Below are 12,506 nucleotides of genomic sequence, written 5' to 3' on the forward strand. Positions count from 1 at the left end.
TTATGCCGGGTAAAGCTGTGGCTGCTCCCCATCTCTATAGGGAGGGTGATTCTTGCCTTGCACACAATTGCGAGCGCTCGGCAGAGGCGGGTGGTGCTGCCGTGTGTGAACAAGCGCTCCCACCGTGTCACCACCACAACTCTAGGGCGCTCTGGCGAGCTCAGCTGCGCACGGGACTGAAGGAATACCTGCCCAGAGGCCAGACTGCGCTACCGAGGGGAGGCTCCTCTCCAAAGTGCAGCCCTGTGAGGTGCTAGAGGGGAGCAGGAGGCTGCAGCGGTGCGTGGCATCGCCTGCATCCCTGGGCTGAAGGCACTGGTACCCAAAATTGCTGTCACCCTGCTGATGCTGAGAGGCAGCACAAGCGCCTCTCTGCTGGGCCGTGCACGGCCTTGCTCCTCCTAAACCCGGGGAAAGGGCAGTAGGGATTTCCTGGAGAGCCGAGGGCGCAGGGATGCTGCCTTCCACCGCTCGGTTGGGGCTTCCCTTTATTCCTTCTCTCCAGCCACGCCACGCAGGGAGCTCTACCGTGGGTTGGGAAGCTCGGGGTTCCGCTTCCCTTTGTGTCGGGAGCGGCCCTGCGCCGGCAGCACGGCCCATTCCCGTTTCCCGTTCCTGTTCCCCTTCCCCGTTTCCCGTTTCTCGTTCCCCGTCCCCTTCCCCGTTTCCCCTTCCCCGTTTCCCCTTTCCCGTTTCCCCTTCCCCGTTTCCCCTTCCCCGTTTCCCCTTCCCCGTTCCCGTTTCCCGTTCCCGCTCCCTTTGCCGGCCCGCGGGTCCCAGCCCGGCTCAGCAGCGCCCCCTGCAGCACGGCGCGGCCCCTCCGCAGGGGTCACCCGGGGCGCGGCTCCCGCCGAAGCGGGAGCGGCTCCTGGCGCTTCCTCGCGGGAATTCTGTCTCCAGCGGCGCGGGGGGTGAATGTGCTGGCTGCGCCTTTGCTGCCGGGCCGGCCATCATCAGCGCCATGTGCCTTGAGCTGCTCAGCAGGGGAAGAGCGAAGGATTTATGTGCGCTCTGAATGCCCCTTCCCTCAGCGCTGATGGTGCTTCTCCGTCTCCTCCTGCTCCGCGTGGGAGCCGCAGTGATAAATACTCCTGACACAGCGAGAAAATGCGACGCGCCGTGTCGAGCTCTCGCGTTCCTGTTTGCCGGCTGTGAATCAGCGGAGGGGCACACAAAGAGCTCTGGGAGGCTCAGAAAAATCCGAGCGGTGCTAATTTTAATTTGGAAAAGGGCTGTTAGTAAACAGTTCAACCCAACAGGATCTGAGTGTTAGCCAACTCCCTCTGCCCTCTCCCACGGGAAAGACAGCTATAAAATAAAACCGAGTCATAAAAAGCCGTTCGTCAACCCGTTCCCTGCTCGTGACACGGGATGGAAAGGGTCCTAGGGGCAGAGCTGGGGAAAAGGAGAAGGTAAGCAGCAAGAAAGGCTGGAATTCAGGGAAGTGGATGACTCTGCACAGCAGAGGACAAAAAAGCCATGAGAGGCTCAGGCCGTTCAGAGCCAGTGTGTACATTCACCCCGGGAAGTTTAAAGTTTGTGATGCTGGGCGATGATTCTCATGTTCCAGAGGAAATGTGGCACTTGTGGGTTCGATTTCCCTTCCCGAGCCGTTCCTGGCAGGGTGGCTGTGGGAACACGGGTATCTCCCGGGGCCGGGGCTGCGCTGCCATCCTGGCGGGGTGGTCGGGAGTGCTCAGCCCTGCGCTCAGAGCCTCCGTGCCTGGCCAGGTCCAGCTGAAGGACCACAGACCCCCGGCAGCTTCTGCTTCTGGTCGTGCAACAGCGATGCTTTCTTAACGTGCGACAGCTGCGCCATGGGAAACACGGCGTTAGCTGATTTCTAAGCAGCATTTTAAGTGGGTAGGAACAAGGGGTTTTGTCATTGAATGAGACTGGGGTTGTAGCATTCCAGTACTTTCCAGAAGCTGTGCTTGGATGGCTTGAAACAGTAGTCTGTGAAAATGGGTATTTTCTAAGGTGCCAATTTAAGACTCATTGAAGTCAATGTGAACTTTTTTACTGGTTTTCCTGGCCTGCAGTTTGAACTATAAATTACAGTGAATTTAGGGGAAGATCTTCAAATATAGAAATATTCTGGACTGATTAGTTTGGTTTGGCAAGGCCTGCTCTAAGGCTTTATTAGTTTAAATTCAGGCAAGATTTAGGAAAATTATGCTAATCTAAAGGTTCTTAGAAAAATGAGTCCAAATGTCTCAATTCTTCTACTTCATGGAAAAGCATCAGCCAAAAAAAAGAAATGCTTTGCTGAAAATAGAGCCTAAGAGTTTGTCAGTAGTTAAAGCCTCTTTTACTTCATTTAGAAACAGTTTCTTTGCATAGGACAGGTTGTCCAAATGAGGTGCAAATACACTTCCTTCAAAAACATGAAGAAAATGCACATTGTCCTGGCCATATCCACTCCTTAAGAAGAGAGGAGGTTTTAGCAGGGTCCCAAAATATAGAGGTATTTCATCTACTGAAAGGTTAAAGAGAAATAAAGGAAGAGAAGCCTGAGGGAGAGGAGGGGATGGATCTTTCAGCACTTATCTTTCAGCCCACACGGCCACATTACCACATCAGTGTTCCAAATCTGAATTTTTCAAGGTTAGACTCTTCTGCCTTTGCTGGAAGCTAAGCCAATATAGATTTGTGGAAGTTTTGAACTCAGGCTTCTAAAATAAGATGTTGTGTGTAAGATATTGTGGAATGGTATGTCAAAATCAGCCTTTATTCTTGTATGTAACTTCACCATTTTTAGAGAAATAAAAAGGAGAATTCCTCTCCTTGTTAATCTGCTAAAAGGGGCTTGCTTACCCAATAGTACTATGCACATCTTTCCCAAGGAAGAAGGCCATCATATTCCTCCCAGCACTGTATAGGAAGACTCTGCTGTCTCACCTTTTATCCCTGTCTTACCATAAAGTCAGCCACCCCTTGATTACAGACATTTTTTGGTCAGCTCTGACTGGAGCTGATCACAAGGGTCCCTGGCATTCACTACCTGTATTGTGATGATGGTGTCAGCAGATATTTGATGGAGATTTGAGCACCAAGGGGATCCAAGGTGGGGCATGAAGTAAACTGTATCTCAGGCCCTCTGTGCCTCTCCTGCTCCTGCCAGTGCAGGTGGGCTGCTGTCAGAATGCTGGTCTGAGGCCTTTGCTCGTGCAATGTGTGCTGTGGTAACTGCAAGGGTAATTGGAAAAAAAGATGTGTCCACTGCAGTACAACACAGCTTGTCACCTGCAACATAGGTATCAAGCCCTTGCAAGTTTTGAGGACAGGAACATTTCACAAGATGTCCTGTAAGGACAAGATGCAAAAGAGGCTATTTGTGCAGAAGCATCTTGTGCTGCTCACCTTTCAGACACTGATGCTTCCCCTTGCTCCCAACAAAAATAGAAACACACCAAAAAAACCCCAAAAAACCCCAACAAAACCAAAACAAAACAACAAACCAACAGAGGCTCTTGCTTAGGAATCTGAGCTTATCTGCAGCTCTTTTCCCATTGCAGGCCCTAGAAATATAGTCAGATGTTTCTGGGTAGTCTTTCTGATATTTTTTTGGAACAAAAGGTCTCTGCTGGCTTAGGGCATTAATTTAGGCGGATTTTACAATATGTATAGGGAGCATAAACTATTACTTGCTATTTTCCTTTCTCTCTAAATAAAAATGTATGTGCTTTCCTTTAAAAATGTATTTTGTGTGTAAGTCACATAGTGATAACATTAAATGTGGTATAAAGACGGTAATAAAAGTGGTTGTAACATTTATATATTTTTCATGACCAAAGTGCTCTGCACTGGGAGATGCTATAAACACGTGCTTGCCACTGGAGGAAGCAACAGTCCTATGCTGCAAAAGATGTCAGCCACGTGAGCTCAGGCTCCAGTTCTTCTGGGCACAGAGTGGGTGGATAGGCAGCTCTCCAGGACAAAACAAGGGTGAGGGCATCTGGCCCAGCATGTCACTGCCATGGGAAGGTTGGGTGCTATTCCTGAGGAAGAGGCCATGGTGGACAGGGTGGAAAATGCTGCTGGAATGGAGAGGAGACTCCTTGCGGAAGCATCTCTCGACGCAGCAGAGGAGGAAGGCCTCCTCCTCCTCCTGTTGTACCTCAGCTCTGCCAATTCTCCCTCTCCTTTTCAGCTGCAGAGCCCTTTGAGGGCCTTGTGTTCAGCATCACCCAACCTGCCCAGAAGCCCTGGGCTGTCTGTGGGAACAGCATACTCTATGAGGAAAAGCACATAAAAATAGCAGGAAAAGGGAAGAACAGGAAAAATGCTGCTCTTGGCACTTCTGTTGAGATGTAACAGGATGAAGCAGACTCCAGGCATGCCGACTGCCCTCTAGCCGTATCTTCTAAAACAGCCACAGCTTGCAGAACTCCACAGCCTTTTTTGGGGACTCTTTTTTTCCATTGGGAGCATGGCTCATGTCCCTCCCCAGCCCGTGGCCCAGGAGCCGGTGCGCTCGCTGCAGGCTGCAGCGGGCAGTGTGTGCCAGAACCTATTGGCAGTGCAGCCGTGGGGAGCGGGAGGCGAGGGAGTGATGGAGCGCTTGGAGCTGCAAATCCTGCCATCGGTGCTCTCAGGAAAGCCACGCTCTGGCTGGCAAAGAGCATACGAGTATCTGAACTGCTCTCCATTAGAGGGCACTCAACATTTGCACGGGCACGAATCTGCAAAGTGAATTTTTTTTAAATGTCCAGTGACTTTTACAGAAAATGCACAATGAATATTAAATAAAGGGCATTGCCTATTACTGCACTTCAGATGCTGTTATGTGGTGTGACTTTTTAAAAACTTTTTTTAAAGGTCATGCTGTTTATGCTGCATAATATATAATACAATTGCACTGTAAATTAGAGACATGCTTTACAGCCTGCTGCTGTGCTTCATGGAGGTGAACAAAATTTGAAATCACGGGTCTCCTCCCCACGGGGAAACAGTTGTGGGAAATATTTAATATCACAATAACCAAGGGCTTAATGGCCTAGTCTAGTATGAGCGATGGAGGCCTCTCTAGGACACCTTGCTGCATCTCCTGTCTCCTCTCTAGTTTCCCTAGACCATTTTCCCATTCTTAACACTTAAATTTGATTTTAATTTGCTGTTATAGGACATTTAGGGTAAAATGTAGCATTACCTAACCCACAGCATTTCCTTTAGCTGCATGTGATATGCTTAGCCCTGAGAGGTTTCTCCCCCTGCAGACAAGAGTTGACTTTTCTCTGTGTTGAAATGGTTGTAAGCCTGTGCAGTTCCTAAATACATTAACTCTTTGGAAGGATTAATTGTTCTATTCCTTTATAATAGCTTCAAAACTTCAAAAATGCAAAAATGCTACCTGGAAAGAAAAATGCTTTTTCTTTCCAGGTAGACCACAGCACAGAAACTAAATTCTGAGGGACATGCAGTCTGATTCTAAAAATTCCCTCAGGAATTTCCCTCCTCTTCAGGGAGCTAATATCAAAGGTAAACAAATGAGTTAAGCCGTGGTTTTTTGATCCTTATTTTAAAAACTTCAACTCACACATTGCTTCAAAGGGCAGAACACACAAAAAGGAGAGCAGCCATGGAGAAACAGACTGCATAAAAACGCTGGAAGGCATTTTGGTCCCACTTCACTGTGGAACACGTATGTTTGAAAAGGGATGGGAAGACTGTTGAGAAAATACAGACTGATGCCAGGGTGAAGGAAATACCAAGTAAGAAATTAAGCAAATAAACAGCGTCTTGAAGTGCCGAGAGGTGCATGAAGAGTGTAACACAAGGAGAAAACTGAGAAGCAGATTTCTTCCACCTAAGGGTACAGGTTGTAAGCCTTGCATGAAATGGAAGTTAGATGGGTTTTTCTTTAAGAAAAATGAAAAAGAACATAATTTCACATTCACAGGTCTCTTACCAGACTGTTTTAAGAATAGTATTTGGACTGGAGGAGCTGCACATGGAGGAGTGAATTACTCTGTAAGCACTTGCTACCAAACAGGTTTGCAGGGCAACAGCTGATGCCCAGATGGTGTGGGCACCAGGACTGATGGGCAGCACTGAGCAGGGTCTCTGAAGCCAGTTGTCACAACTAATTTTATTTCAAAGTTAGATCTAACCTGAGGTATCATCCTAATAGAGCCTTCTTGGAATTTATTCCTGGTCCCTGTATTAGTTATAGAATTTGCTAGAACACCTGTGCATTATTAATGAGTTAGAAAAAGGAAACATTTATGATGTAGAACTGATTTTTTAATATAAAGCCAGTTCTCTTGTTTAAATATACTATCAATGTGATCTGCAACATATTAAAAATACTTTAGAAAAAGCAGAACAAAGAAACATTTCACACAAATGCACAAATTAGATAATTAAATCAACAATTTCGTCAAATTCTGTCGTAGAAGAGACAGATAACTTTTTTTTTTTTTTTCATATGTCAACAAATGAAAAGAAACTTGATCAAAATTTCAGAAGGATAAAGTATTATCTTATGGGTGAAAACTCCATGGTATTTCTATAATGACATTCTTGTCAACACATCTTAAATTTTATTTAACATGACTGGTTACTGAGAATGCTCCTAGTTATTTGGTACAGCTTAATTTAATGAAAATGTACTGTCTTCTACTGAACGTTGTTAAAATACAGCACAAAATCTTTAAAACATTTTGTGAGGGTTAGCATTACCTCAGAAGCACAAGAAGAGAACAAAGTTCTCATTTCTGCTGTATGATAACAACATTTACTCAGGCCACCCACTGATCTTATACATCAGTGCCCTCAAAAGCCTGGCTTCATAGGTGACTGTGTTTTTCCCGTTCTGCATCCCACTCTCTTCAAGGGGGTGCTCAATGACAGCTGGGATGTTTCTTCCATACTGTTCACATTGCTTCAGAAACTGCAGGCACTCCTGAATCACACTGTCACGCAGCATGATCATGTGCTTGGACATGTTCTCCAGCAAGGACAGGAAACACCGCTTAGCGTAATACCATGTGTCCGTGCTCAGTTTTTTGTTATATGGCTCCAGGCTTTTAATGATCCTGGAAATACCGAAGTCATAGTTCCCCTTCACACAGTAGAGGGTACCAATGACTAGATTGACAATGCAAAGATGGTAGGTATTTTTATCAGGATGATCATAAGACAGCTGCTCTTCTGCCTTCTCGATCTTCCTCATTAGTTCCTCTGCATCCTCATTCTGGCTTGTCAGGATGTAGGAAACGCAGAGGTTTGCCAACACAATGGCACTGACATCGAGAATGTTGTCGTAGTGCTTTCTAACTATTGGCTCATAGAAGCTAATAGCCTCTTTATACCTGTTCTCCTGCATGAAGAGCACGTGAGCCACATTGAGCTTCCACACCTCGTGTTCCTTGCAGAACTCCACTGATTTGTGGAAGATCTTTTCTACCATTGTGTAGTTCTTCATGTCCCAGTAAATCTTTGCCTGGGCCATCAAGACAGGTACATATTTATCCAGAGTCTCATCATACTCATTAATTGCCTTTTTTAGAGCTTCATCATCCCAAATTTGCCTAGCTTCCTGTACCTGTTTTGTGAGTTTTCTTAGCTGCTCAGTCATCGTCCCTGCTAAATCATCTAGCTTGTGGAAAGCCTCCTCAGGGGCGGTTTGACAAGTAATAACAGCATCCAAGAAGTTGTACAGATAAGGTGTGAGCAGTTTGTAGGTCAGGTGGGCATTCTCTGCCAGCACATCAGCTGCCAGGTCATAGTATTGATGCTTGCAATACAGAAGTAGCAAGTTACCAAAAGTCTCTGGTGGATAGGGGTTCTGCAGGAGAAGAAACTGCAGCTTCCCAAACCCATCAGTGGGCTGGCTGTCCATGTTCATGAGCGCTTGGTTGTGCAGCGTGACCGGATCCAGCTCCTCCTCGGCCCTCGGCGGCATATCCGTGAGCGCTTCCCGCGCCGCTTTCCCGTTGCGCAGCTGGTACTCGATGGCTGCCTTGAGGTTGAAGGCCTCCACCAGGGCCGTGCGGTGCAGGAGCAGCGTGTTGCCCACGCTGCGGACGTCGATGCCCTCGGTGGTCATGCCCACGTTGAGCTCCGGGTGCTGGTGGATGCCGCGCTTGATGATGTCGGAGATGTACTTGAGGGCAGCGTGGTACTGCTTGGCCGCGTAGGAGCAGAGCGCCATGTTGTAGGACAGCTCGGGGCAGTAGCCCAACACTTGCATGGCGCTGGCGAACTTGCCGCTGGCCTCTTCGTGCCTGCCCTGCCGGTACAGCAGGCAGCCCAGGTTGACCTCGGCATCGGCCCGCTCCGAAGGGTCCTCGGCTGCTCCGGAGCCGCCATCAGCAGCGGCGGCGAGCTCCTCCTCCACCAGGCTCTGGGCCGCCGGGAGGTCGCCCTGGGCATAGTGGACGGCGGCCTGGAGGCGCAGGGCCCGGCGGTGGAAGGCGGGCACGTCCAGCAGCGGGCTGGCGACGCGCAGGGCCTCGGCGAACAGCCCGGCCTTGTAGAGGGCCTGCGCGTGGCACAGGCGGTAGGAGTGCAGCTGCGGGTGCAGCGCCACCAGCTGCTCGTAGCACTCGGCCGCCGCCGCGAACTCCTGCAGCTGGTAGTGGCAGTAGCCCAGCAGCGAGAGGCAGCCCCGGGAGCGGCAGCTCTTCTGCAGCCCGCGGTTCAGCAGCGACACCGCCTCCGCGAAGCGCCCGCCAGCGATGAGCCCGTACACCACGGCCGTGTGCTGCCCGTCGGGCACCGGCGAGGCCTCCATGGCCGGCCCCGGCAGCGCCGCGGCGGGGGCGGAAGCGGGGCCCTGGCTGCCATGGCAACGGCGCCGCCGCGGCGGAAGTGGCCCCGTGCGGCGGAAGTGGCCCCGTGCGGCGGAAGTGGCCCCGTGTGGCGGAAGTGGCCCCGCGCGGCGGAAGTGGCCCCGCGCGGCGGGCGCGGCACCGGAAGCGGCGGCGCGCGCGGAGCCGTGTGGCGGGGGATGGCGGCGGCCGCCGTGGCCGGGCCTGAGCGGCCGCTCTGCCGCCAGTGGGAGCTGGAGCCGCGTCCTCTGCGTTCTCCCGCGCTCCTCCGCTCCCCTCCCTGCGCCCGTCTCCCGAGCACTGACACGGCGTGTTCAGTGCCGCTGCCGAACTGGCGCAAAGAGCTGGAGCTTTCTGAAGTCGCTGCCTGGGCCAGAATATTTCCCTCGTTTCGGGATCTCGGGCAGCTGGAGGAATAAAGAGTAAAAATCAGCTCCTGTGCTTGTAAATGCTGTGTAGTATTTCCCTTAGGCAGTAAGTGGTGTAAAAGCAGGCTCTAAGTGGAACACGTAGCTTGCGTGTGCCTACTCGGCAGCAAGCATTTAACTTCTGTCTTGGGCTTTGTCAGCATGGAACATCCCCTTTACAGACCATCAAGATCCAAAGTTGGTTAAAGCTGGTGGAAGGCAGAAAATATGTCTCTGTCTTGGCACAATCGGACAGTTCTCCTGCAGCTCTCAAAAACAGAAGAAATTACTTCCAACTTTTCTTATTCAACAATGTAACTGTGCTTTGGGGGGACTTCTTTCCCTCCATGGTATTTCTACTGAACAGTGATACTCCAGACCACAGACTGCATAATCTGTAATTTCTGTAGACGGGAATAGCTCCCTTAGGGTCACCAGACAGATCTGGTTTCTGGTCACTCCAGACTAATGCCAGGAGTATCCAGTGAAGGAGTTTGGTTTGCCCCAGGAATGAGTGCTACTAGGCTGTGTGTCAAAAATCCTGTCTCTTGCATGTTTTCAGCATCTTCTATTTGTGTGACTCGGTAGTCGACAGATAAAGCTGTGGTTGATCCCAACAAGTTTCAAAGTAATAATAATAAAAAAGAAAATCATAGTAAGCCATTAAAATGATTTATTTTTTTAAAGACTAGTAAACCCAAGTTGCTAGTTTCAAAAGCATGCTTTGAAAGCTGAACCAGCATAGTTTGAACTACTAAGCAAAACAACACGAGTGATGGTTAAAGATAAAAAGAAAAAAAAAAAAAAAGGATGCAGAAGTCTTTTAAGTTACACATTTTGCAAGTATCTGGGATTCACTTGCCTTAGAACAGACACATGGTATTTCTGTGCATCTGTCAGCTGTCTCCCATAGGCAGAGGTTTAGGGTTTATAATGGTATTCCCCAGAAAACTGTAAGATGCAATGGCCAACATGCTTAAAAATTTGTAATTAAATACAAAGTAATCCAAGAAAGAAAATGTAGCAAGCAATATACAGGATGTATTCTGATAGTGGCACATTCCAGTGACAGGAGTCTCTGGGGCATCTCAATTCAGCAGATTATACATCCCACTTCATTGCTATCTTAGAAACCATTCACATGATTTTAACTCTTTGAAAACTCTTCCTTTGGAAAAGCCAGTAAAAAAACTTTATTCCTCTATATTTTCTTGCCCATAACACTCTAGGCATTGAACTGCCTGTTAGTATGTTTTATGTAGCTTTGAAATAAACCTGTTTAAAAATTTCTCTCAACGCACAAATGACTTATCAGGAACTAAAATTGTTTTAATTTTACAAAGGGAAAATAAGTATTTGGCCTGCAGACTGAAACACTTCTGGTTTTCCACTAGAACAAATTCATCTAAATATTACAAATGACATTAGGCACTGCTGGTTGCAGTTTTCAAAAATAATTTGTGAGTACTAGTATTGGCTTTATTGATAACTACAGGCACATTATGAGATTGCAGTGCACTCTAAGAAGGAGCCATTAGCAAGGTCACCAGACCAGAAAAATGCAGCTGCTGTACCAAGGACACCATCTGCAGAAATACCTGAGCTAAAAGGAGACACACTTGTCTATGCTGTGGTTACCAAACATACAACAGATTCTTGGCAAGACCCTTGGCCCTGCAAATAGTAGGGGTTGTCTGAGACAGAGCTGTGTGGAGAGTTCTGTGCCCACCTGCCACATGAGGCATCCAGTTTAAACCTCAGTGAGCTGCTGCTGCCTGACCTTGTGCAGCTCTGCTTTGGAGCAGGAGCAAAGTCATGTCCTTACAAGCAGAGTCCTCATCTCCATCACATGATGAAGCTGTTCTTATTTGCCTGTAGGTCCCGGGCTGGGAGGAAATTGTCTGGTTTCACTACTTGGCCTATGGCCAAAGACACCTTTTGGGCATCTTGTTCTTGGGAGGTTCTTCTGTCTCTACCCCAGGTGCTCCTTGCCTTGAACAGTGTTTGGTTTTCTGGTGGGCTCACAGCGTCATGTTGCAGGGGAGCACTTTAGTCCAAGGGAGTGCACACACAAGACCAGAGTTCTTCCACCAAAGCTTGTCTGCTCCATGTCCCTCCCAGGAGTGAGGCCAAAATCTGGGCTGTACCCAAGGGGCATCCTTTTCTCCTTGCTGAACGCATGAGAGGGGCTTTGGCAGAAGGGCAGGAGACAAGCCCACCCTTGTTACTCACCACCAGCTGGTGGGGCAAGTGCACCTGCAGTTCAGAAGGCTGCTCGAAATCAAGCAGGATTTGAATGTCAAGCTCCTTCCTGATTAGCCTTTGCAACTGCAGAACATTTATGTTTTTTTTAAATGTTGGGGTTTTAAAAATAGTTTTATTTGGGTTTCATTTTTTTTTTTTGTGAGGAAATAATGATTTTGGTAAGTGGTTTCACAAGTGGGAATCCTGAGTGAAATTACTGTTTGGCCTGAACTACCTTTGAGGATAGGGATGAAGTCCCAGATCTTCTCCTGAGCATTTTCTGGTGATAAAATTAAGGCTGCTGCCTGACTATTGTGAGACCTCAAGGCCTGTAGTTCACAGGCTTAGAAACCTGACCGAATTCAGGCTGCAGCTGGCACGAGTCAGCAGGACACCTAGAAAAAAGGCATTGCCACAACCAGCCTGAAGCACCTCTGGATGTCCTATGGAAAATCCATGTGCCCATCAAATTTTAGCACTGGAATTGTAAATGCCAGAGGCCTCATTCAAGGCCAGATTTCCACTTACAGGTGGGGCAAAGAAATGGTGACTTGTCTTTTGCTGGTGTGCTGGGCATCTCAAGGGAAAGGCCAAGCAGCACTGTCCTGGGTAACAGTTGTGTTCTCCATGTGTTCTCTTGATTTCTTGTGGACCTGTGTTTTATATGCATTCAAAGAATTAGGCTGATTTCAATGTTTGTTTGGTTTTTCTTTTTAATCTCTCCTTGTTCAGCGGGCAGGGAAGCAAGTAAAAGACAGAGAATGAGATTAAAGAACCTACACAATAATGTCTCTGGTGCATATCTCAGAGAGTTTGGCAGAACTGATTGAAATACTGGGAAATTGTTTCCCTATCAGAAATAATAAAAAGCAGATACAATTTCTGATCATCAAGTTTATAAGTAGTAGCTAAAAAGTGTTTCCCACAATCTTAAAATATAATAGACTTGAAATACATTTCTTTACTGTACTACATGCTTCCACAAAGAATCATCTTTTTGTTACAACACTTTTTTTGCTGTTTCCTAAGCTAACTCTTAAAAAAGAATGTAAGGTTTTTGTTTGTTTAGTTAGTTGGT

At 48.0% G+C, this 12,506-nt stretch overlaps 1 protein-coding gene across 1 annotated transcript; it reads right to left on the reverse strand.

The window, feature by feature from the left end:
- Positions 1 to 6,357: 6,357 nt before the first annotated feature.
- Positions 6,358 to 8,847, reverse strand: LOC131579875 (intraflagellar transport protein 70B-like). The gene has a single exon (XM_058840385.1). The coding sequence runs from the start codon at positions 8,738 to 8,740 to the stop codon at positions 6,740 to 6,742; it is 2,001 nt and encodes a 666-aa protein (XP_058696368.1). The 5' UTR covers positions 8,741 to 8,847; the 3' UTR covers positions 6,358 to 6,739.
- Between the last annotated feature and the right edge of the window lie 3,659 nt (positions 8,848 to 12,506).

The sequence above is a fragment of the Poecile atricapillus genome, chromosome 5, assembly GCF_030490865.1.
Source record: "Poecile atricapillus isolate bPoeAtr1 chromosome 5, bPoeAtr1.hap1, whole genome shotgun sequence".
NCBI lineage: Eukaryota > Metazoa > Chordata > Aves > Passeriformes > Paridae > Poecile > Poecile atricapillus.